Source organism: Oryzias latipes, chromosome 2 (assembly GCF_053564925.1).
Source record: "Oryzias latipes strain Hd-rR chromosome 2, Olatipes_Hd-rR_3.1".
Classification (NCBI taxonomy): domain Eukaryota; kingdom Metazoa; phylum Chordata; class Actinopteri; order Beloniformes; family Adrianichthyidae; genus Oryzias; species Oryzias latipes.
The window spans coordinates 25,100,801-25,126,783 of record NC_136238.1 but is presented as its reverse complement, the minus strand read 5'-3'; the positions used below and the strand labels follow the sequence as shown (position 1 = coordinate 25,126,783).

At 43.3% G+C, this 25,983-nt stretch overlaps 2 protein-coding genes and 1 long non-coding RNA gene across 10 annotated transcripts in view; 2 read left to right on the top strand and 1 right to left on the bottom strand.

Annotated features, from left to right (window-relative positions):
- Positions 1-25,983, bottom strand: part of LOC144986719 (NLR family CARD domain-containing protein 3-like) — a 674,722-nt gene that overhangs the window by 83,953 nt on the left and 564,786 nt on the right. For 3 of the 4 annotated variants that reach the window (XM_078934634.1, XM_078934643.1, XM_078934654.1), the window contains one exon: positions 11,971-13,290. The exons of the other annotated variant lie outside the window; for it this stretch is intronic. In XM_078934634.1, coding sequence (XP_078790760.1) covers positions 13,275-13,290 — 16 coding nt within the window. In that variant the 3' untranslated portion in view covers positions 11,971-13,274. Of the gene's footprint in view, positions 1-11,970; positions 13,291-25,983 lie in introns of those variants that run through there. 4 annotated transcript variants of the gene reach the window in all.
- LOC144986673 (NLR family CARD domain-containing protein 3-like) overlaps positions 1-25,983 on the top strand; it is a 497,154-nt gene that overhangs the window by 236,989 nt on the left and 234,182 nt on the right. The gene's annotated exons all lie outside the window — the stretch shown is intronic.
- LOC144988518 (uncharacterized) lies at positions 14,377-25,711 on the top strand. Its single transcript, XR_013652449.1, has 2 exons — positions 14,377-20,626; positions 21,476-25,711. It is a non-coding gene; the product is annotated as an uncharacterized LOC144988518 (long non-coding RNA).

Genomic DNA, 25,983 nt, shown 5'->3' with positions numbered 1-25,983 from the left:
CACCAGGGGGCATTCAGAGGAACCATCAACGTATGAAGCATGTTTTTGGCGTGTGGGAGGAAACACGGGGTGGAATGAACAGACTAACTCCACACAGAAAGGTCACAGCTGGGATATGAACCTTCTCACTCAGGGCGCTGACCACTGCTCCACCGTGCACGGAGTCTGACCTTCAAGAAGGCTTGGTGAGGCTTCTTCTTCTGGGCAAACAGTGAAGCTTTTCCCGCTTGGCGCCCTCTACTGGTTGCAGATTGGAAGCAGATTGAAGTTGTAATGTGAAACAGCTGAAGGTCAAATTTGCTGTGAAGAAGTTTGGTTTAGTCCAGACGTGTTCGACTTTAAACTGTCATTTCCACCAACAACACCATCAAGAGCTTGTTCAGCTGGACGACAACAACACATGACAACAACACACATGTCTACATGGAAGTGATAGTGTGGCGGCGCTGCTCAGATCAAGTCTGACCTTTGACCTCACAATGAAAGTGGCCTCTGGCCTCTGCCGCCACGGCGACTGAGTGGAGCGGCTCCACGGCTGCTGGTGGTGTTCCAGGTGATGGACGATGTTTTCCAGGTGTCTGCTCCTGCAGAGGTCTGGATGGATCTGAGCTGATCTGAATGTGCTGACAGGCCTCTGAGGAGAAGAGACTGACAGAGGAACCATGAGCTGAAGGAGGCTAAAGGCCCAGGATCCAGAAGCAGCTGCAGAGAGACCACCAGCATCAGGATCAGGATTCCAGAGGGGCGGGGCTCAAAGTGGGAAAAGACTTTTTGCTCCTTGAAAGCAGACGACCAGAGATGAAGTCACCTGGAGACAACAACTCCTTTCTGATTCCTGGAGCTGAAAGTCATCCAATTGTCATTTGGATGTCAGCAAACTCTAGTCAACATGAGTTTGTTCACTTGATCCCAGACTTGGAAGAATCAAACACTGGAGGCTCTTGATGTCGATGTGCACAATGTACTGCAGGCTGAATCAACAGGAATCCAGTTGAATCCAGATGTTGGAAACACAGACGTCCTACAGCAGGGCTGCTCCTTCCTGCTCCTGGAGATCTACCACCTGCCTGTTCTCCAGCTCTCCCTGCACTCCTTCCTGCTGATCACCTGGACCAGGTGTGTTCATCCAGTCACAATCTGGAGACATCTGATTGAGCCAATCAGCAGCTGGCAGGGCTTGGAGATCTGGAAAACAGGCAGGTTGGTAGATCTCTAGGACCAGGATTAAGCAGCCCTGTCTTCCAGCTTTCATTCCCAGAATGCAACAGTTTGACTGAGAATGAATGTTCTCCTGCTGTTGCTGTGAGGATTCTGCAGGTCCGTTCTTCAGTGGTTCTGGTGGTGTTCTGTCTGTCAGTCCCTCCAGGTTCCTGTCAATCATCCACATGTCTTGATTTCTGTTGTCTTCAGTCAGTACAAGTCTCTGTAAAGGTGGCTACTATGAAGAACCTACAATATGACTCAGTTGTTTCACACTTTTTTGTTGTGTATATAATTCCACATGTGTTCATTCATAGTTTTGATGCCTTCAGTGTGAATCTACAATTTCCATAGTCATGATAATAAAGAAAACTCCTTGGATGAGAAGGTGTGTCCAAACTTTTGGCTTGTACTGTAAATAAAAATGTTTAGGAGGGCACCCAGGAGAAAAGGGGGTCCACAAGAAGTGTTGTAAACATGGCCCGACCAGGCTCGGCCACAGCTGGAAATTAGGGAAAGGCCCAGCGCTCAGGGGCAAGGACCAAATGTGATGTGATTCCCGGCTCTTGGTCTTGCCAGATAGCTCAGGGATCCCCTTCCCTGCGTGGAGAGAGGGCTGCCCAGGAAGCCAGCACCCAGGGAACATTGCCGCCGTTGCCAAGGGCCCAGTACCCCCTACCAGAGACAGGGACAGATGGTCCTAGTGTTGGAGCGTATATTTTGAGGAGTAAAGGGTGTGTTTACTAAGGGTGTGCAGTTAAAATTGGCGGGTAGGGCACTGAGAGGACGGTGGCTCCTCCACCCAAGGTGCTTCGAAGGCTGACTTTGAGGAAGGGGGTAAGTCGGGGACAGCTGGTAGACTGTCCCTCGGTGGTCAAACAGCCGTAGCCCCCCCCCCCCCCCCCCCCCCCCCCCCCAGCACAGGCAAAAACACCACCCCCCAAGCCAAGCCAGAGCACCACTCAACCTCCCCCACCACAACCCCCCCACAACGGAGCGCGGAAGCCCGCGCAGCACCCCAGCCCGCCCCACCCAGGCACCGGACCCGACCACCCATCTAACAGAGTTCCCACCGCCCCCCACCGGGCACAGAGTTTTAGGAAATAAGTTACATATTTGTAAAAAATACATGTTTTGTCAGCAGTGAAACTCATTGTCTGGTATCATTACACATAGATTGAAACTTATTGTTCTTTTTCTTTTTTGTTTTTGATAATTGTGGCTCAGAGAAGATAAAAACCTAAAAAAGCTGTCCTAGAAAGTCAGGATAAGACAAGACTTTATTGATCCCCTGAGAGAAATTCAGTTGTTACAGCAGCTAAACAAGAAATATAGCAGTTAGAAAAACAAATGGTCAGTAAAAATTAAAATGGTAATAAAAAGTGGAAGTAAAAGTACACTTTAAAAATAAATAAGTAACTACAGCAGCAGTTTCAGCAGTCCTGAAACTGTCATTCTATAGTCTACCTGTTGTTGGGACAAAGGACCTCCTGTGGCAAATAATATATCAAAATAAGTTTTTTTATTTTTATTTTTTAGAAAAAGTCATTTTTACACATTCAATACTCACTTGTGCTTCCCTCTAGTGAAGTTTCTACATCAATATGGTATGGAGACCATCAGCCTGTGGCTCTGTGTACATGAAATGAAAGCTCAGGTTGCTATGGAGTTCATTAGAACATTGGGGTTTCAACCCAGAAGTTTTAAGCATTAAAAACTTATTTTAAAATATTTAATTTTTCTGAGATACAGAACTTTTCCCCTGTAAAATAAAGTCTTCTGCTGTGGTACAGAGGTTGAGAAGTTGACCTATTATCAGAAATGTTCAGAATTTAGAGTTTACACTAAATCCTTAAATTGTCAAGAAAAATTCTTACAAATTCTCGTGTGTCTTTTGAGATTAGATACATCTCGAAAACTTTTTTTACATTCTTTACAAGAAAAAGGCTTTTCTCCTGTGTGAGTTCTCATGTGTCTTTTGAGATTAGCTATTTGATTAAAACTTTCTTTACATTCTTTACAAGAAAAAGGCTTCTCTCCTGTGTGAGTTCTCATGTGTCTTTTGAAACGAGATCTGTGACTAAAACTTTTATCACATTTTTTACCAGAAAATCTCTTATCTTTTGCATGGATTCTTATGTAAATTCTGAACAGAGATATGTTACAAAAGCTCTTATCACATTCTTGACAGATATAACATTTTTCATCAGACCCAGTTTCCATGTAGTCAGACGGGTTACTAATTATTCTTATGTTTTTACCAGACTTGATAGAGGAAAGTCTATCTTCTTTAGGAGAATGTTTGTATTTCTTACCAAGATTTGTCTTCTTGGGATTTTTTCCAACACCAGAGTCACACTGACCTGCTGACATGTGAGAGCTGTCCACACTTTGGACATTACTTCTGTCTCTTCTCTTCCTCTGATCTCTGTTCTGTGGGTCTGTCTCTTCATCTGTAGTTGATGTCAATTCTGTCTTTTCATCTGTAGTTGATGTTGATTTTTCATGTTGGTTTCCTTCTTGATCCTGACTATCAGTTACATTAAAGCTCTGCTGATTAATTATGTCTGCTTCACTGTTCCCATCTTCCTCATAAGTAGGAATCTCCATCGAGGTATCAGTCTCCTGCTTCAGATCACGCTGATCTTTATCCTGACAGATGAAGAGTTCCCCTGGTTCTTCTTTCATCTGTAGAGGTTCTGGTTCCTGCATTTCCTCTTTAATGTGTGAAAGTTCTGGTTCCTCCTGTTCCACTCTGAAGTTCCTCTGTTGGATGCAGAGATCTTTATCTTTAGTCATCCAACACTGGGGGAGGTCTGCAAGGACACAAGAAGAGGCCCTTTTATATATTATGGTAACTTTACGTATTGTTAAGTACCAATATAATTTTAAATATGTCATTCAGAATATGCACAATTTCCTTTTCATTTTTAAAATAAGTTTCTTGTTTTCTTTAGCACAACAGTATAAAACTGCGCTGGAAAAAGCCCCCCTACACCTCCCCCCTATCAGGAGAGATTTTTCAGTCAATAATCTGTAGTCTGAAGCAGTTAAAGATAGAAAATAATATTTTCTTTGTTTCTTTAAGGAAATGAAATTGCAGATAAATAATTCATAAATGGTACAAACAGGTCTTTAATGTCATCTAACTGTATACTCAAATTCAAGATTCAAGTTTTTTTTGCCGTTTGCACATGCGGTACATCGGAACTTTTCTTTGGCATCTCTCATGTCAGGGTAAATAAAAAAGGACAAAAAAATTAGAAAAATAAATAGCAGAAAGTTAAAAGTTAAAATTAGACAACAAAAGTACAAGGTATATAAAAAATATAAATATGAGTAAATATGAATATTGCAGCGTCCCAGTTTGTTCAAAGAATTATTGCACATTTGGAATTATTGTTTATTGCACTTAGTGATGCAGTCAATTCAATTCAATTTTATTTGTATAGCCCAAATTCACAACAAAAGTCGTCTCGATGGGCTTCGTATCGGTAGTTGAAAAAGTTAAACATAAGATCAAAAGGATCATGAATACATAGAATTCAATAGGAAAATACTGAAATGAACTAACAAACAACAAACTAAGCCCTTAGACCCCTCTTCGCGGTAAGAAAAACTCCTAAAAAAACAGATTCCGGCAAAAACGAGGAGACCTCAGGGGTGCCCACATGAAGGAGGGATCCTCCCCCAGGACCAGGGCTCCAGACTGCGACCAATCGCATTTTGCGACCAAAATTTGAGAGTGTGCGACTGAATTTTACATCCAGTCGCACATGTGCGACCAGTAAATTTGCCTCCCCCACCCTCCGTATTTTTTTATACATTAAACGTAGAAGGGGCACGTCAATGATCAATGAAATAATCAATGAGACGCGAGCGCACACGCACGCAGGCAGACACACACATTCGTGCACATACTCATGAAACGCGAGCACGTACACTCTCGCGTGATGCCCGTCTGTGAGGCGGCCACTGCGTGTGAGAAGAATAGGGAAAGTCACTGTCAGTGGCTAAAATGCGTGGAGGGGGAGGGGTAGTGAAAGCAGGTGGAGAAACACCTAAAGAGGTGGATGGAGATGAATGAAGGTCAGCCATAGCAAGACAAGAGTATCTGTGTGCAAAAAAGAGGAACTCAAGTGGAACAGTGAGGTACAAGCAGCATTGGTGAAGAAAGAGGAGGACTGAAGTACTTTGAGTCAACACTCCAGAACAACACAAACTTACTGTCAAAAATCCGTCACATGGTCACAGGCATATACAGCCCCAAAACATTGATACAACAAAGTGAACATGTGTATTGAGGCTCATTTAAGAAACTAAAAAAGAATCAAACTGTTTAGTATATTGGATCCCATATTAGGAAAATGATCTTCTTAACATAGTTCTGTTAAATAAAAAACAGCTAAAAATTACGGCGAGCTCCAGGCGCAATTTGTTGTTGCCAGACGACAAAAGCTGATCATGTAAACAATCTAACAAAGGGACAGCCACCGCTCTCCCATCTGCTCGCTAGCAAGCCTCCCGAGGCAGGCGTCCCCCAACCCAACCTTCGCCCATCAGTAGCCGAGACTCAAACAGGGAGTAGTGGGCGCATGAAAATAGATGGACAATGTAAAAAACAAGAATGCTAACTCAGAGCTAAAGTAGGCTTACTAGAAACCGACAATAGCGGCAGTTTAAAGGAAGAAAAAAAAAACTAACACAACCAAACTCAGCAGTATAATACTGCTGAGGACAAAAGGAGAAACAATCCAGCACTGTGTCTGGATCTCGTCAACTCATACCCTGCTGAGCTTCCTGGTAAGACTCGGTTCAGGCTTGGTCCATGTCAACAGTCCCACCCACCACTAAGAAACAAATTTGTTGTGAAATTCTGCTGCTCTAGATACTTGTTGTTGGCCTCCGTCGGTCAGTGTTGACCATGGATGACATAACCTAGCTGTATTTATAAAGGTGGGCGGGGTCACAGTAACAGCGAACCCTTATGACTGTTGTTGAAGTGAACATACCGGTAGCGTGGAGCTGAAGCTCAGAGTCACACTGACCTGCTGACATGTGAGAGCTGTCCACACTTTGGACATGACTTCTGTCCCTCCTCTTCCTCTTATTTCTGTTCTGTGGGTCTGTCTCTTCATCTGTAGTTGATGTTGATTCTTCATGTTGGTTTCCTTCGTCATCCTGACTGATGCAGAGTTCCCCTGTTTCCTCTTTAATCTGTGGAGGTTCTGGTTCTCCTTTTTCCTCTTGAATCTCTTGAAACCTTTTAGGTTTTGTCAAGAAAATGAGTGTGGAGGACATGAAGAGACTCATTGAAATAAATATATATGCCATCACATTATTCAATAAATGTGTCAATCATTATTTAAAATGGTAATTTAATAAATAATATTTAAAAAATGGTTTAATATGATAAAATAGCCATTAAAGCTTACTAAAGATTTACATATTCAATGATTTGATTGTCCAGTGTGAGCTGGAAGATTGCAAAAATGAGTCTCCTAAAGCCCACACACACAAAAATACACACCTAGAATTAGCTACGGCCCATGCCGAAAAAAATGAGACTACTGGGACTCAAAACTCTGGAGTGACGAGACAAAAATTGCCTTTTTTTGGGAACTAATGATTTTAAAACCGTATGGTGTCGTAAAGCTGAGGATTTCAAAGATAAATGCATGGTGCCTACAGTGAAACATGGTGGTGGCTGTGTCCTGGTATGGGGCTGCATGAGTGCTGCTGGTGTGGGGGAGCTGCATTTCATTGATGGGATCATGAGCTCAACAATGTAGTGCTCTATACTAAAGACGAAGAAGATGCTGCCATTACTTCATCGGTCATTGAGCACTTTTCCAACACGACAATGATCCAAAACACACTTCTAAAGCTACTGCTGTATTTTCTGAGGAAGAACAGGGTGAAGGTGATTGAACGGCCAAGTATGTCTCCTGATCTGAACCCAATGTGGGGAATTCTGTAGAACAAGTTGAGCATCACTCTCCATCCAGGCTCTAAAATAGGTTCTTCTTGAAGAATAGAAAAATATAGATGTTGCAATATGTCTGTAAGTTCCAGACATATTGCATTCCATGTCTAGAAGACTTGGTGCTATTCTTAAAAATCACTGTGCTCATACAAAATAATAGATGTAGTAGTTTTTGCAGCGTGTATTCATTTTTGCTTTAACTTAGGCCTGCACGATTAACCACAAATTTATCATCATCATGGTATCAGGTCAATGCGGTATGCTAACCGCAAAAGGAGGCATAAATGGCGATAAGTGTTCTCCTAATATGGTGTAGGAAATAATCTGTCGCTTTGAGATTACTTTCCTTGTTGCATGTTCAAAAAAGTCGAGAAGGAGAAACCACGTGACTCGGCCGGATTAAAGATTAACAAATTTATTTCCCTAACAATATTTCTAAAAACAGAGTAGAACAAAATATAACAGATATCCGGATTCTCAAAGTTTCAGAGCTTGCACAGCGCCAAAATTACCAACGTCTTAACATGCCAGCCTGTTGAGAACAAAGGAAGCTTCTCCATCCAGCTGTTTTAACATCTCGGTTTCAGCCTCCTCCTTCGTAACACAGCATGGTGTCCAGACTCCTCCTCTGGACGCTCGGATTGGCTGAAAGGGAGCCTGCCTACTTTTGTCAGTCCATGTTAGGAGTCAGCATCCGTTTCCCGCGTCGGAAGTCACCTCCCAGACTGACATGGTCCCGCAACCAAATGGCTCCCCAGGTGGCCCCCCACATGTGGCCGGATCTTCTTAACATACAGTAGACAATACACCTTTGTTCCCCACATGTGAGCAGATGCCTGTGGCGGTTCCCAGGGATGGAATCAGTCTCAGAGATGATTGATTTATGATCCAAGTCAGACCTACAGCCAAGTCTCCCAGATGGCCTTTAGAAGATCAAAGACTGCTTCTTCTGAAGGGAGGATGAGTTCGAAACTCCAGCATCACAACCTCTTTACATATGCAATGTTCAGGAAGCCCCTTTGAAATTCAAAGTATGGGAACCTCACACAGTAAACCTGTAAGAAAACCTTCAATGTAATAAAGATAAGATAAAAGCCTAGGAGAAATGAGGACCACAAAAAATATAAAATGCCTTCAATGGTTACACAAATACTAAACTATCTCTTTGTAGATTGAAGTAAAAAATAACGGATTGTGTTTAAAAGATGCTTAAGTTTTTCACATTTTTATGCAATCTTTTTGTTCAACCCATGGAGTAAAATATTTTTGCCAAATATTTTGGATTAATCCCACTAATGAGTTCTATGAGTTAGTTTTTTTATGTTTTATAATACCTATAAGTGCTATTCACAATATAAAAGGTTTTTAAAAAGAAAAAAAGGTAACTCGCCCGGGAGTAAGTTAGTGTAGAACCACCACTGAGTGACAGACGGGTCCCCAAAATGAAAAGCATGAAGCTCAAAGGGCTTCTCTGTTTCTTTGATGAAGGTCACATACCTATGTGGTGTAGCTGCAGCTGTGGTTTCCAGATGACATCCAGCAGTCTGCGCTGACGACAGAGCTCCTGCTCGTACTGGACGATGGTTCCTTCACAGAGTCTGCAGATTTCTTCAGCAGCAGCAGCTAGTCGCTCGCTGATCAACTCTCTCAGAGACTGAAGGGAAGACATGGTTCCTGCTTCGATCTTCAGCTCCAACTCCCACAAACACCGCCGTCCTCTTCACTGCAGCTCCGATCGATCATCTGCTAGTCTCACAATCACAGCAATCCACGTTGTCTTTCCGTTCAACACTTCTTCACTCATTTACGACACTTTGGAAAATGCTGAGAGTTCCACACGAACCACGTATCGTCCTTTCTGTCCAAAAACCTCACAAACGTCCCAACAAAACACCACCGTCCTCTCAACACAAGCTGCTAGCCTCCTAACAAGCCAACGCTGCTAGCGCCCTGTGCTGTTTACTTCCGGGTCACGTGCAGAAACTTTATTAATAAAGAGACATAAGAAATGCTTTACTGGACCTTAATATGGTTCAAAACGCATTCAGTATTTTTAAAAACAGTTTTAATTCATGAACTAACAAAGAAAAGTAAATCTACAAGGAAAAAAAAACGTTTTGATAAACTACATGAGAGCTGGTGTGACGTCATCACACTGTAACTAGTTATACTCTTAAGATTTGACTTCAAAACGGATCTCAGACTAACTTCTAAACACATTTGTTTAAACTTTTCCTAAACTAAAGTAATGGATAACGGAATCTTTAAAGTGAACAAAAAAGTCAATAACAAAGAAAAGCAATAATTGCTGAGTAATGAATAAAGCGGAAAAAACAAGAGAGGTCTCCTCGATTTCAATATTTAAACGACATTTAACAAAATAAATGCAAACAGTTTTCACTGTTTCTGTTTCTTCTATAAAGACTTTTTCAATAAAAAGAAAAAAAAATAGCAGTTTACATATTGTTGAGAAGAAATAAACACAGAATTTATCATTTTTGGTTTTCTGCCTGAATATATATTACATATATATATATATATATATATATATATATATATATATATATATATATATATATATATATATATATATATATATATATATATATATATATATATATATATATATATATATATATATATATATATTACATCAAGTTTACATCAAAAGATCAATTGTACCTGTTTTTATCAGATCAATGTCTTTTTAGATTTTAGTAGATTTTAGAATTGTAATGTCTAATATTATGTAATATTAAATTTGATATTATATAATAATACACTTATGATTTATTTGTTGTTTTGTCCTTGCAGGAATGGCTGTAATGTTGGAGCTACAAAAACGCACTCATAGGTTTATTAGTATGAGGCTGAAGGCTGAAAATAATGAGTTATTTGTTAGTTATGTGAAAAATAAAATAAAAACAAATACCAAATGCTTCTGTGAGTCTGGTGTTTGTTAAACTGAACCAAGAAAGTGTCTGGAGTTTCCTTTCATTTGTTTTTACTTTATGTTTCTATTGAGTCCATTTATCTAGAAAGAAAACCTTCAAAAACTTGATCAACCAAATATTAAATCCACAGTTCCAACTTTGTGTCTGGTTAGTCTTTCCAAGAAAACCGGGAAGTTTCTGACTTGATGATCAAATGTTTGTCACCAACTGCTTTAGTGAGTCTGGAGAATAAAGTTGATCTGTTGGGATTTTCTGCTGCTCTAGTCTGGACATTCAAGCAAACATTTCATTATCATTAGAAACATTTTCTAACATAAATAGTTTCTACTTTATTGAATAAACCGTGGTTTAGAATCAAGGTTTTTCATTTTTAGTCAACACAATCTTTAGATGTTCTTCGTGTTCAAAGTCACAACTGAGCTCTTTCTTTTTCATGGAGCTGCTATATTTTTAATCTTGAAACTGTGTTAAACACCAAATGTCCTCATTCTTCATGCTGATCAGGCAGAAATGCAGAAATGTGTGCTGCAGATCCCATGTTTGCCACTAGAGGGCAGCACAGCAGCTTCAATCTTTGTCATTGTTGCTGTGTGAGCCTGAAGGAGCTTCAAAGTGAGCTGCAGCTTGGTTCAGACAAACCTCCACATTCACACACAGATGTGATCCTGAAGAAGTCTGAACAGAACATTTCAGGAGAACTCTTCAGTCCAGAACATGAGCCTGCATTGTTCCTGAAACTGGGATCAGAGTTCTGCTCTCTGCTCCAACAGAACCACCTTCATGAGCTCCTGGTTTCTTCTGGATCCTCCAACATTCAGACGCTCTCTGACTGAGTTCATGTCTGCACAGAAACCTTCAGGATTCTCTTCTTCCACACGTCTTTCACTCTGAAACTCTCTTCTGAATGTGGATCATCTCAGTCAGACGTTCAGCAGCATCAGAGCCGTGCATGTGCTCCTCCTCATGAGTCCTGAAGCTGCACCGTCAGCTGCAGAGCTTCAGAGCTGCTTCCTTCTCAGACTTTCCACTTTCTTTGGCTCTCTGGCTCTGATGCTGCTGCTGCTGCAGAAAAACTTTGCAGAGACTCAGAGAGAGGATGGAGGCAGCAGATGAAGCTGCTGCAGACTGGGGGCGGAGCCAGGAAATGACTGATGAAGATCAGAGGGCGGAGCTTCATCAGGATGAAGGAGCTGCTTGGATTCTGGCTGGTTGATCCTAAAATCAAGAGACTCAAACAGGAAGTTCCTGATGTTTACTTCTCTGCTGGATTTCTGTTTTCAAGTGTTTCCACAACTGATGATGTCATCAATCTGATCTTTCAAAACACTATACTTCCTGGTTTCATTGACAGCAAATGTTCCTAAAGATCTGACCCCCTAAAAGCTCCAATAGCAGCTCAGCAGAAACTCTGATCTTTCTTGATGTGGAGGGGCGGAGCCTGAAGAGGAAGCATCTTTTTGCAGGTGGTGCTGCAGCTTTGGGCATGTTTTCCAACTCTTTAGCTTCTGCTGTTCATGGAGTCGTGTCCCTCTGTTCTTGGAAAGGAGAAACGTGCAGAGAACTTTTCCCATTTCCACTCCCTCCTTTCAGCTGCTGCCCACTGTTCCCCTCTGAATCAGGAGCTCTCATCTGTTCTGCCCACCCCCATCTAGAAAGACATCAGCACCACCTGAACATTCCAAAGCTCTTTTCCAACCCATTTCTACTGAGAATGAACCAAACCCATGAAGATTAGAACAGCTGGAACAGGAGGAGGGGGAAGGCTAAAGATTCAACTCTGTTTGTGAGTCAAAGATAGAATGAAGACAGAAATCAATAGAAAACACAGAGTTGATTCAAAAGAGCATTTATTAGATCCAAACAGGCTGCAGGAATTTTACAGACAGCTTTCAGTTTGAAGCCTTTTGACACTAAGATGCAGTTCTGCAAACAGCCAGCAGGTGTCTCCCTTCTCCCTCCTGCTTCAATGCAGTTGGTGTTGTTGCAGCAGCTGCATCAAAGTGATTCTCTGCATCCAGAGGCTGTCATTCCTCACTAAGATCCACTCTGTTCATTCATGTCCTCTGGAGAAAACAGGCTTTATGCTCAGAAAGTTTCTACTAGTTTAGACATTCTAAAAAATTAGGAGATTCTACTGGATTTAGATGAAACTTCTTTAAAACTGCAGCTAAAAATGCTGTCAGCATGAAATAGAACAGTTTTACCCACAAAACACCAAAGAAAAAGGAAGTTCAGTCAGAAAACTGTGGAAAACATCAATCAAAGCAAATTTCTGAGTCTTTCAAACTGCATGAGTCAATATTTGATCATCAACAGAACAGAGATGATAGAAAAATGATTCAACTGAGAGACTTTTGTTCTCTAACTGAGATCAGACGGGATTTCTGCTCCATAAACTGACTTCAAAGGACTTGAATCCAAACCAGTGAGTCATGTGACCACAGCGTTTGTTCATGTCTCCACTATGAACATTCTGGTCACATGACCATGTTGGAGGTTTCTGAATGAAACTATGTGTTTTTTGTCAATGAGAGTTTCTGGAGAACAGAAATCAAGTGTGAAACATCTGGAACCAGAATCTTGTGATCCAGAGTTCTGGTTCTGTCCCTGTTCCAGAGACAGAACCAGGATCCAACGCCGGACTGTGTTTTCCCCTGACCTACACATAGATCTATGTCATCCAGAACTGTTCTGTCTGATCAATGATTCCCTCAATCCCTGATTGGTCCATCCCAAAGTCACATCTGTCCATCAAATGTAGATCAAAGAAGAAAGTGATGATCTAGAAAAGAATCTGTTTGTCTGCAGGTCTGTTTTTCTCCAGATCCTGGTGCTGCTGAACATCTGAATCCAACCCACGTTTCAGATCAACACTCCAAGTTCGAATGAGATGAGGAAGTGCAGTTCTCCATCAGTCCACCGGGGGAGCTGCAGCACAATAACTGTCCACTTGACGCTGAGAGAGACAGTGGAGCTGATCTCAGATCAGTTCCTGTTGCAGCTCTGACACTCATCTCCACCTCCTCTGATTCCTCCATCACTCTGCTCTCCACCTCCCAGGAACACCGTCCAGTCACAACATCTCTGCAGACCAGCTGCTGCTGCTGCTCCTCTCTGCTCCTCCAGGAGGAACATCAGTCCCACCTCCACCTGCAGAGAGAAAGTAGAGAGACAGAGATGAAGGAGTGTCTCCTGTTCCTGGTCTGTCAGTCAGTGATGCAGCACAGCAGCAGAAAGAGCAGCAGGAGCTTCAGTCCTGTTCAGAGCAGCAGCTTCCTGTCATCTTCACCTGTTGGAGCTTCTGCTGCTCTGATTGGCTGACTGTTGTCCTGAAGCCTGTCATCATTCTCCTCAGAGATTCACTGAGAAGCTGCAGCTTCACAGGAAACTCTGCATCTTTGCTCTCAGACTAACTTTAGGACCAAACATCTGGAAGCAGCTGGACTGACTCCAATTCAATTCAATTCAATTTTATTTGTATAGCCCAAAATCACAACAACAGTCGTCTTGATGGGCTTCGAAGTAAACATGAACTCAAAAGGATCATGAATACAAAGAGTTCAATAGGAAAATACTAAAATGAACTAACAAACTGACTAAGCTATACTGGCATCCCTGCCCTTAGACCCCCCTTACCCGCGGTAAGGAAAAACTCCCAAAAAAAACGGATTCCGGAAAAAACGAAGAAACCTCAGGGGTGCCCACATGAAGGAGGGATCCTCCCCCAGGACGGACAGGCGATTTACCAGAACTCTTAGAGAAGAATTAACTTATCTAAATCTACAACTACATATATAAAAGTCCAGCAGACGAGCTTCATCCAGCCGTGGTTGGGGGGGACAGTAAGGGGCGCGAGTCGAGCCGGAGACAGGAACCACAGCCAGGTGTAGGAGCGGGAGCAAAGGCAAGGTAAACGGTCAGGAACAGGAGCACGGATGAGCCAACTGGAGTCTGGAAGCACTCCCACTCCCCAGGAGGGGAGAGGGAAAGAGTGACAATACATGAATCGCACTGTACCAGACAGAGGCATGGAGAACAAAATGATAAATTATGATCAGGAATAGAGGAGAGGAAGGGTAGAAGTAGATGAGAAAAGAGGACAGAACCCCAGTGCACCATAGTTACCCCAGCTTCAACTTCTAGCTGCCTTTTAAAACAAAAAGTTATTGTTATTAAGTTTCATTTAAACACATTAACATTAAGTTAAATGATCTCTGAATACTAACTAGTCTGACAATAAGCCTGTCCAAAGAGGAATGTTTTCAGTCTAACTTTGAATGTAGAAACTGAGTCGGCCTCTCCTACATGAGCTGGGAGCTTATTCTATAAGACAGGGGCTTGGTGACTAAACGCTGAAGGAATTTATTTTTTGTGGTTCTTATTTCTCCTAGGTTTTTATCTTATCTTTATTTCTTTGAAGGTTTTCTTTCAGGTTTACTGTGTGTGGGTTTCAGTCATTTCAATTAAAAGGGACTTCCTGATAATTGCATATGTAAAGAGGTTTTGATGCTGCAGCGCCAGACTAATCCCCCTCCAGGAGAAAACAGTCTTTGATCTTCTAAGACCATCTGGAAGCCTTAACTGTAGATCTGACATGGACCAGAATTAAATTGTCTCTAGGATTCATTTTAAATCGTGGGAAACCCTGGAGGTGTCAACTCGCATGACAAGGACAAAGGGTTGAGACTGACTGCCTGCGGAGAGGGATCCGGGCGGCTGTGCTGGACCCCCATGGGGACACCGTTGGTGGTCGGACAGCGGTCCGTCTTTGAAATAACCCCCCTGGACGTTTGAAACAGGAAGCCAGGACCAAATGTGGTAACTCCTAATATGGACGGCAGGTGGTAGGCAGGCTCCCTGCCAGCCAATCCGAGCGTCCGGAGGAGGAGTCTGGACACCATGCTGTGCTACGAAGGAGGAGGCTGAAACCGAGATGTTAAAACAGCTGGACGGAGGAACTTTCCTTTGTTCCCAACAGGCTGACACGTTAAGACGTTTGTAATTTGGCGCTGTGCTAGCTCTGAAACTTTGGGAAACCGGATATCTGTTTTATTTTGTTTTACTCTGTTTTAGAAATATTGTTAGGGAAATAAATGTGTTAATCTTTAATCCGGCCGAGTTCCGTGGTTTCTCCTTCTCGACTTTATTGAACATGCAACAAGGAAAAGTAATCTCAAAGCGACAGATTATACTTTTCCAACATTAATTGGTGACCCTGACCGTGAAAAGTTGGGGAAGGAACGCGGATCGCAACGCGGATTAGACCGGTCGAACCGGAACATAGTGGTTTGTAACGAGATCTCTGAGACTTTTGGCGAAAAGTCGGTGACGCTTCCCCCTCACGTGGTCGATTTCCCTCGGGGCCCCATCATCAACAAGGTAAGCAGGAACCTGTTCATAAATTCTGCATATTGACAAGGTTATTCTCTTAGTGAATAACTAAAATTGTGGGGAAGTGGATTGTGTGAGCGGCATAGCGCACCTATAAGTTTTGTGGTTCACCCTCCTGAAACAGCGAATTGGACTGAGGAAATTTATGAAATTGAATCTGAGGAAATTGTGCAGGTTTTGTGTCTGTTCAGCCTGTCAAAATTGAATAAACACTAAATTGGGAGCGTGTGATATTTGGATTACGTTTAAATTTAGTAGGTTTTGCGTCTGTTTGAGCCTGTACGAAATCCTGTACGAAAACAACAGTATTACTATAGGAACTAATTTTGCGCGTTTTAGGATTTTCGGAAACACCAGGAAGGCGGCGAACCTTCACAAATTATTTTTATGCGGAGAGAAACCACAGAGAGATTCACAATAAAAATGGAAGGTGCACTAGACAGAAAAAATGAGGAAACCGGTGTATTTTGTTTTGACGACAGACCACGTGACGAGGACAATAGCGGTGACGGTGACTTGAATGATGCTGAATGGGCGAGAATGTATGAGATTTTGGAAAGCCAGGTGTTGGGTGGAATAGAGAAGAGTAAGAGAGAGAAGGAGAGAGTGAAATTGCGTGATGTGTGGGTTCAGATGGATTCGAAACGGACTGAAAGTTGGTTGACGTTTAGTCAGCAGTTACGAAAGAATGAGGATTGTGTGATGAAACAGGTTCGGGAGTTGGAGGTGAAGGTAAAAGAAGGATCATGGATGGAAAGGATAGGACATAAACGGAGACACAAGGAAGCTGATGAAATTAGACGCGTGCTTCATCAGTTAACTCTTGCTGCTACAGCATTAGCTGTGGTAAAGGCGGAGCGGGAGAGTCATGAATCTCCTGTGAGGCCATCTTCCCCCAAAGCCCCCCTCCCTCTTTACCCTCCCCTTCCAGTAGGGACAGAAACCCCTCCTGTTGCTTTTCCCCCTCCTTATGCTTCACAAAACATGTACCCAATGTTGAAAATTTGTGGTGAAGTTGCTTGTGACATGGATGAAGATTTAACCCCTGAGGAAAAACAGCATGTAGCCCTCATGCTGCGGGAGAGACGATCCAAAAGGGGTGACAAAGGAACAGACCTCCCCCGAGATCTCATGAATCCTCAGCCAGAAACCCCCCCTGGGCCATGGGTAAGTTATGCAGGCGCATGCGCTTATCCTGACTCTAACAGTCCTCCAGTCTCACAGGTAGAAGCTGAGACACCAGTGATTGACCCTCAGGTCCAACAGATCCTGCAAGCATATGAGAACCGCACTGTGCATCTTGAGAATGCATTGCAGCGCCTGGCAGGTCAGTATCAATCACCAGCTGAATTAAAAAAATGTCAAAGGTTGATATTTCCAGAACAAAAAGGCGACAAATCTGAGGAGGAGGAGGAGGAGGATGAAGACTCTCCATGCAGACCACGTGTCCCTGTCACCAATCAGGATTTGACGCAGGTAAGTAGACTACAATACAACTTAAGACCCAGAAAAGGTAAGGAAGGTGGGGTCTCAAAACATATGTTTCCTATGATAGCGACGGGAGCTGGTGTGCCTATTTATCAGCCCCTTCCGCTTAAGGATGTGTCGACACTTGGTGAACGTTTACCACGTGTGGCGAATGGTGGACGTAACTTCCTCCAGCAATTATGTATAGTTATGCAGGGTCATGTTCCCTGTATGGGTGATTTGAGACAGATTTTGGGCATAACAGCAACAAATACTGAGATCCAGTCTATAGAACAGCGTGCGGATGTGCAGGACCTTCCGGACTCCACTCTTTTAGTGGAGGTTCAAGGTCCAGTTTTTAATACCATCAGAGAACTTTTTCCAGATCCACAGACTGCAGCTCCATCCTGTTTCCCCTTCACAGGTAAGGACCCCAACACATTTTACTCAGAGTGCGTCCAGAAATGGACAGACAGCACGGGCAGAGATCCCAGCCTGTCACCTCCTGAGACAGTCATGTTTAGGACTGCAATCCTGGCAGGATTGCCTCAGGATGTGCAGGATTCATTAAAAGCAGACCCAGACTTGATGGCGAGTGATGAGGGTCGTTTCAAAAGGCATTTGGGTTATCATTGCAAAGCACATTTGGACAAAAAGGACAAAGCGGAGGGAGAGATTGAACAGCTAAAAACACAGTTGTTAAAACTCCAACTAGCACAGGCTCGTAAAGAATCCACTCAGGATAAACAAGATAAAAAGGAGGTTAAAAAAGAAAATAACATGATGAGTCAAATATCCCCAGAACCAGCAGCGATTATGTGGCAGGCGCCGGTTTACGGAGACCGAGGCAGGAGAAGAGGTGCATATCCTGGAAGACGTGGACCACCCAGGGGACCCCCGCCTGCAGCAGCTAGAGATGAATGCTTCATCTGTGGTGATCTGGATCATTGGGCAAAGGTCTGTCCACTCAGAGGTACCCAACAGCGGCAGCATGCACACTCCAGAGGCAGGGGGCGTGGCGGACACTCACGGCCGCTCCAAGCCCCTCCTCCACCTTGGCAGGGACCACAGGAGTGGCAAACCGGACAATACCACTAGGGGTGCCCAGGAGCCTTGGGACCACTTGGTGATGCAGGAGCCATGGTCCCTTTCAAACTCAGAGGTAATCATATGATGGGATTAGTGGATACTGGAGCGACTTGTTCCTCTATAAACTGTCAGTTACCTACATCTGCTCTGACAAATGAACATATGAACTTTGTTGGCTTCTCTGGGACACCTCAAAACCTGCAAAAGACCATCCCACTCACTTTTGAACTGGCTGGTCAGAAGGTGAAACATTCATTTGTGCATTCACCACATACACCTGTGAATCTGTTGGGAAGGGACATTCTTGTCAAAACAGGTGCCAGCATCCTGTGTTCTCCAGATGGGATACAGATCACCTTCCCGAATGGACATGTTCTGACTGGATGCCATGCCACACAATATGAGGGACAGTGGTTGCTGCAGCCTCAAGCACAGCCAACCCCCACTGCTGACATCTACTGGGCCCTGTTGGATCCGGAGACCCCTGAAACACCAGGTGTTTTTTATGAATTTCAGGTGTGGAAATCCTGGATCTTGTCTTTAAAGCCATATTTCCCGCCTCCAGATGAGCTGCACTGCACACTTTATTATGACAGAGAGGATGATCAACTATATCAGGAAGCATTTCATCAGGTTGAAGGCAACACATGGCATTTAACCTCCACTGATATATATATTGGTCCGGAGGGTGTAGCGGCTCATTGTGTATTAACACACACACAAATGCAATGGTATCGGATGTCAGACACAGCGGTGCCACACATATCATTAGCATTATCCCCTGGTCATGAAGCTCGACAACTCGGACCCATGACTAAGAGGGGCGTGAACAACACAGACTGGCAGGATTGTGCTCATTCAGGTGTCCAATTTTCTCCATCTTCAAAAATGTACAGAATAACTTTGCCTTTGACTACTAACTCCTCAATACTGGAGCATGTATGCATTGCCAGACATCATGGAAGGCAGAAGACGGATCATGAAGATGCAGAGGGGTTATTACAAACGCTCCCTGAGTCTTTATGGTCTGTCGGTCCATTTGATGTTGGTTCATGCTCCACCATTCCCCCGGTGGAGATTCAGGTAACTGCAGGAGCCAAGGTGTTCAGACCACAATACCGCTGGGTGAAGGATGCAGATGAAGGGATGGAGGACACTTTGACTGGTTTGTGGAAATCTGGTGTTATTGAGCATTCGCAGTCGTCATGGTGTACTCCTTTGCGACCGGTTTTGAAAGCAGATGGTGAAACATATCGAATGGCACATGACTTAAGGGCTGTGAATGATGTCACCATTACTCCAGTCCTTCCTGTGCCTGATCCACATCGCATGCTGTCAACTTTAACCCCACAATGTGTGTGGTTCACTGCTATTGATTTAGCAAATGCTTTCTTTTGTATTCCGTTACATGAGAACAGCAGACATCTATTTGCATTTCAATATAAGGGCGTCCGCTTGCAGTACACTCGCTTGCCACAAGGCTTTAAAAACTCTCCTGGCATTTTCAATCAGTGTTTGAAATCTTGTCTACAGGATCTTGAGCTGCCAGAAGGTTGTGTTTTGCTGATGTATGTTGATGATCTCTTGCTAGCAGCTCCCACTGCGGAAACCTGCCTTCAGGCGACGAAGGATCTTCTCCTGAAGTTGTGTAATTTAGGTTTTAAAGTGTCTAAAAAGAAATTGCAATGTTGCAGACGAGAGGTTACATTTCTTGGCAGAATTGTTTCTAGCACGGGATCATCAATGTCTACGGAGCATAGAATGTCTATTTTGCAGCATAAACGTCCAGAGACAGTCAGAGACATGTTGGCTTTCTTAGGTCTTTGTGGTTACAGTAGACATTTTCTTCCTTGTTTTGTAGAACGCACTGCCCCCTTGAGGTCAATAATTAAAGAACAGGGTGTAACTAACCTCACAGCCGTGTTAAACTGGACAGCAGAAACTGATGAGATTTTTGTCACATTAGTGCAGGACATGGCATGCGCGGCTGCTCTCGCACCACCAGATTATACTCAGCCGTTTTATCTTGATGCTTCTATGACACCCACAGTTGTTAATGCTGTTCTTTTTCAGAAGAATCAGGGTAGACGGGATGTGCTGATGTATTGTAGCATCTCCCTGGATGCTGTTGAATCCCGCGCACCGCTTTGTACTCGCTATGCTGCAGGATTAGCAAAAGTCATTCTAAAAACAGCACACATTGTGATGTCGCATCCTTTGATAATTTTGACAGAACATTCAGTCACATCGTATGTTGCGTCATCTTCTTTTACACTGTCATCTTTGAGACAGACGAGGCTCATGAAAACTCTGACAGCTCCAAATATTCAATATCAACACACGGGGATTAACATGTCAGAGGGAATTTCCGTGGACCCCCACTCTTGCTCTGTAGCTGTGGCGAAGGAGCTGCGAACTAGGCCTGACTTGGAGACAAAGCCTCTTCCAGCAGGAAGAATTTTCTTTACAGATGGTTGCTGTTTCCGCTCCAAAGCTGGACCCCTTCAGGCAGCAGCTGCTGTGGTTGAGTTTTCTGGAGGTAAGTTCATCACTTTGACTGCACAAACTTTGACAGTTAAGCCGTCAGCACAGGCAGCAGAAGTTCTGGCCCTGTGCCTGGCCCTTGAAGCTGCATCTGGAGAGCAGGTAACAGTAAATTCGGATTCTGCTTATGCTGTGTCAGCTGCATTGTTGGATCTCGCTGCATGGAAAAGGAACTCTTATCTTACAGCAAGAGGTGAGCCCATAGCTCATAAGGATCTGATGCAGCGACTGGATCATGCGCTGCAAATGCCTTCCAGAGTGGCGGTGGTCAAAGTTCCGGGTCACAGTAAAGGTAATTCTTTAACAACAAAGGGAAATAATGCTGCTGATGCGGCTGCGAAGGCAGCAGCAGGGTACAACCCCACACTTCAAATGGTAAGTGTTTACACACCACCTGAGCTGTTGGAGAGTCCCACGCATGATGACCTGGTGACCTTGCAATCCAAAACCTCGCCAGGGCAGAGATCCTATTGGCTTCAAAGAGGTGCAGTGAAAACCTCGGATGGATTGTGGGTTGGTCCGTATGGCCAGCCTGTGGCACCAGACGGGCCTCTTCTCCAGCAAGTCCTTAAGGAGAGCCATGGCCCGGCGCATTTAGGTCCATCTGTCATGATGACAAAGCTGTGCATGTGGTGGCATCCCAGGTTACGTGATGTATGTCATGCTTATGTGCAAAACTGTACGATTTGTCAGTCCTACAATGTTAGGCCCACCCTCAAACCTTTGCCAGGCACTTTTGATCCTGCCCCCTGGCCAGGAGCTGAGATTGTGATGGATTTCACTGACATGATCAACCCCGTGCAAGGTAAGCGGTATTTGCTGGTTATCGTTGATTCCTTTTCAGGATGGCCGGAAGCCTATCCTTGCAAAAAAGAGGACTCCCTCTCCGTGATCAAAGCACTGGTAAATCATTACATACCCACACACGGTTTCCCTGCAAAAATTAGGTCTGACAATGGGACCCATTTCAATGGTAAGCACCTACAGCAAGTTGAAGCATCTTTTGGTTTGCAACATAAGTTTGGCTGTGTTTACCATCCTTCTTCGCAGGGCTCTGTGGAACGTATGAATCGCACGTTGAAAGAAAAGTTGGCAAAAATATGCACCTCCACTAATTTAGATTGGGTGACTGCTCTTCCATTAGCTTTGTTGGCTGTCAGACAATCAGTGAATCGCAGAACAGGTTTCTCTCCGTTCGAACTTTTGACCGGTAGATTGATGCCAGGTCCCTCGTCGACTATTAGACCTTTAGACGACGCACACTCCCCCAACAGGTCCTTAGTCACATATTGGAAAATGTTGCATGCTTTCTCATCCGCTTTTTCTGCGCAGGTTCGAAAGAAAGAAGTGCCCCCAGCTGACCCACCAGGTGCAGACCTAGCTGACTGGACGCACGTTTACGTGAAAGCCTACAAGAGGAAGTGGTCAGAGCCTAGGTGGACGGGTCCCTATCGTGTTACTGCTCGAACGACGTCTGCTGTGCAGCTGCAAGGCAGACACAACAAGTGGTACCATTACTCCATGTTAAGACCTTGCCTTTCACAGGAACGTGGACGGGACGCCAGTTAAATCTGAACGGGACACTGAACTGTTTGTTGTTCAAAATTTTTGCATTCAATTTCTAATTTTTCATTTATATTTTTCCATTCATTTCTATTTTTTCGTTTATACTTTTACATTTTAATTTCTATTTTTTCATTTATATTTTTACATTTATCTTTTTATATTCAATTTCTATTTTTTCCGTTTGTATTTTCTATTTTGATTTTACTTTTTGCATTCCATTTCCATTTTAACTTTCTACATATATTTTACTATCGTTTTATATTTCTGTGTTGTGTGCTTTGCCCATGTCTGTGTCTAATATGTTTTCTTCCGCTAGTGGACTGGGATTTTCCCAGTCCAAGAGAGGGAGATGGACATTAGCAGGTATTAGTTTTGTTGTATTTTTAATATTTCTTGTATGGTTCACCTTTTCTGATGTACAAACCCACAGGCAGACAACTACAGGACATGACAGAACCAGGCGCAATGCATTTTATGATATCTGGACTTATACCAGGGAAGCTGAACAATTAATGTGTGGCTCTCTGGCGCCCCCTGTAGCATTCCCTTATTTTTGCTACAATTCTAATCAGACCATGGATGTGTTGATTATAGCACCAAAGGGGAATTTTAAACATAATCACTGGGGAACAGCAAGTGAGTGGCAGGGTTATCATTGGTACATCCGAGGATTGTCAGGGGATGAAGGATGGGGATCTATATTTAGATCCACAGCAGAATCATCTTGGGAGAAAGGTACCTTTGGTTGGACACACCAGGCTCAACAATGGTCCACAATCATTTCTAATTTTACAGTTTCAGATTCATTTTTTACTTTCCGTGTTAACACTACTGGTCAACTTTTTCCTACACCAACAAAGGGCTACATCACTTTTTGCTCACGATTATTTATTTGTGCATGGGCAAATGGTAAGGATCCGTGTTGGCAGTTCATGTTCTGCCCAGACTTCAATGCCACCACCCCCACCCCCGTAAGGACAGTGTCAGGTGTCGGTCCGGCCAGACAGGTTAAAATCATAGAAGGTACTCCTTCTCCAGACAATTGGTTCCAAGCTATAACAGGTATTAGTGCAGACGCTAATAACTGGTTGTTAATGGTAGAACAGGCAGCTAACACAACCAACGCTGATTGTCTGGTTTGTATGGGCCCCAGACCTTTACTTAAGGTGGTGCCTGCCACTGTTACATCACAATGTATTGCAGACATCATGGTCAATTCAATTCCTAACAAATTACAATGTAATGACTTGAATCAGTATTATCCAGTGGTCCCCAGTGAGAAAGGTAAGCCCATTTTTGACAGGAAAGTAGCCAAACAAAATTTCTCATGTTTTGAATTTTCAGAGGATAAAGGTATTATGTCTTTGGGAAAAATTGATTATGACTGGTGTAATAATATTCAAACCTTCAGTAACTTCAAACCTATTTCCAGAGCTGACCTCTGGATTTGGTGCGGGACGGATCAGATTTTTGACAGGTTACCTATGAATGTATCAGGACGTTGTGCTTTAATATCGCTATTACTCCCTGTGTATGTTCAACCTGTTGCTTTATCAGATTTCTTAGCTGTGGTGGAACAAAAACACGACTCAAAGCCATCCTGGAGGAAGCGATCAACTCATTGGAATGATGCGGATCCAACTTATATTGACGCATTAGGTGTGCCCCGTGGTGTGCCTGATGAATATAAATTAGTCAATCAGGTGGCAGCCGGTTTTGAAAGTATTTTTCTATGGGTAACTCTGAATAAAAATGTTGATAGAATTAATTACATCCATTATAATGTTCAAAAATTAGGAAACTACACTATTGCAGGGTTTGAAGCAGTTCATGAACAGTTAAAGGCCACATCACTAATGGCATTCCAAAACAGAATTGCGTTAGACATGTTATTGGCGGAGAAATCTGGAGTTTGTGGTATTTTTGGGGATCAATGTTGTTCTTTTATCCCCAACAATACACAGTCAGATGGAAAATTGACAGTGGCGATTGAAGGTATGCGCACATTGAATAACAAAATGAAGGAACATGCAGGCATAGATACATCTATGTGGGGTGACTGGCTCAAAATGTTTGGTCCATGGAAAACTTTAGTCTCATCCGTTCTCGTTGCAGGAGCAGTTTTTTCAGCGATTCTCACACTCTGTGGTTGTTGTTGTATTCCCTGCCTTAGGACCCTTATGACACGCCTCATAGAGCAGGCTCTGGGAGAAAAGGTTCGGGAGTACGGACAGTATGCAATGTTACCTGTTAGTGATCCCTTTTCACCACCCTGGGTGGGAAATCAATCTGTGTGAGTTTGTTCTGTTTAACCTATCTCCATTTTTTTCCCTTAATTCTAGGTGTTTTCTTTTCTTTATAGGAAGTGTTATCTTTGTTGTATTTTTTACCTTTTTACTTTTATATTTTGACTTTTTTTAAATTTAAATTTGACTACTATTTCATGTATTGTTCTTCGTAAATGCCAATGTGCCAAATATCTAGTGAAGCATAAGTATCCTTAGGGATGGTCGCTGATGGGGCACAGGACCGTAGCGAGAATTTTCCCTGTCCAACTGAACATTTCTTAAAGATGGTTAATGCAAGCTCTGACAGGTTTTCGCTCCTACACTTATGAACAAATCATTCACACCTTTGAAGGGCACATTGGTTATGATAAAGATTGTGAGGGCGAGAGACCACAGCTGTTTTGATTGCATGATGTGATGTGTTTTTATTTTTTGTGTGACCTCACTTCGTGAGGTCAAGAGAGGGAAACTGAAGGAATTTATTTTTTGTGGTTCTTATTTCTCCTAGGTTTTTATCTTATCTTTATTTCTTTGAAGGTTTTCTTTCAGGTTTACTGTGTGTGGGTTTCAGTCATTTCAATTAAAAGGGACTTCCTGATAATTGCATATGTAAAGAGGTTTTGATGCTGCAGCGCCAGACTAATCCCCCTCCAGGAGAAAACAGTCTTTGATCTTCTAAGACCATCTGGAAGCCTTAACTGTAGATCTGACATGGACCAGAATTAAATTGTCTCTAGGATTCATTTTAAATCGTGGGAAACCCTGGAGGTGTCAACTCGCATGACAAGGACAAAGGGTTGAGACTGACTGCCTGCGGAGAGGGATCCGGGCGGCTGTGCTGGACCCCCATGGGGACACCGTTGGTGGTCGGACAGCGGTCCGTCTTTGAAATAACCCCCCTGGACGTTTGAAACAGGAAGCCAGGACCAAATGTGGTAACTCCTAATATGGACGGCAGGTGGTAGGCAGGCTCCCTGCCAGCCAATCCGAGCGTCCGGAGGAGGAGTCTGGACACCATGCTGTGCTACGAAGGAGGAGGCTGAAACCGAGATGTTAAAACAGCTGGACGGAGGAACTTTCCTTTGTTCCCAACAGGCTGACACGTTAAGACGTTTGTAATTTGGCGCTGTGCTAGCTCTGAAACTTTGGGAAACCGGATATCTGTTTTATTTTGTTTTACTCTGTTTTAGAAATATTGTTAGGGAAATAAATGTGTTAATCTTTAATCCGGCCGAGTTCCGTGGTTTCTCCTTCTCGACTTTATTGAACATGCAACAAGGAAAAGTAATCTCAAAGCGACAGATTATACTTTTCCAACAACGCTCTACCTCCAACTGTACTTTTACTAATTCTAGGAACCACAAGCAGTCCTGCGTTTTGCGAGCGAAGTGTTCTCATTGGATGGTAAGGGACTATGAGGTCCTTAATATAGGACGGAGCCATACCATGTAAGGCCTTATAGGTCAACAGGAGGAACTCCTGAACTTGATTCTAGAAT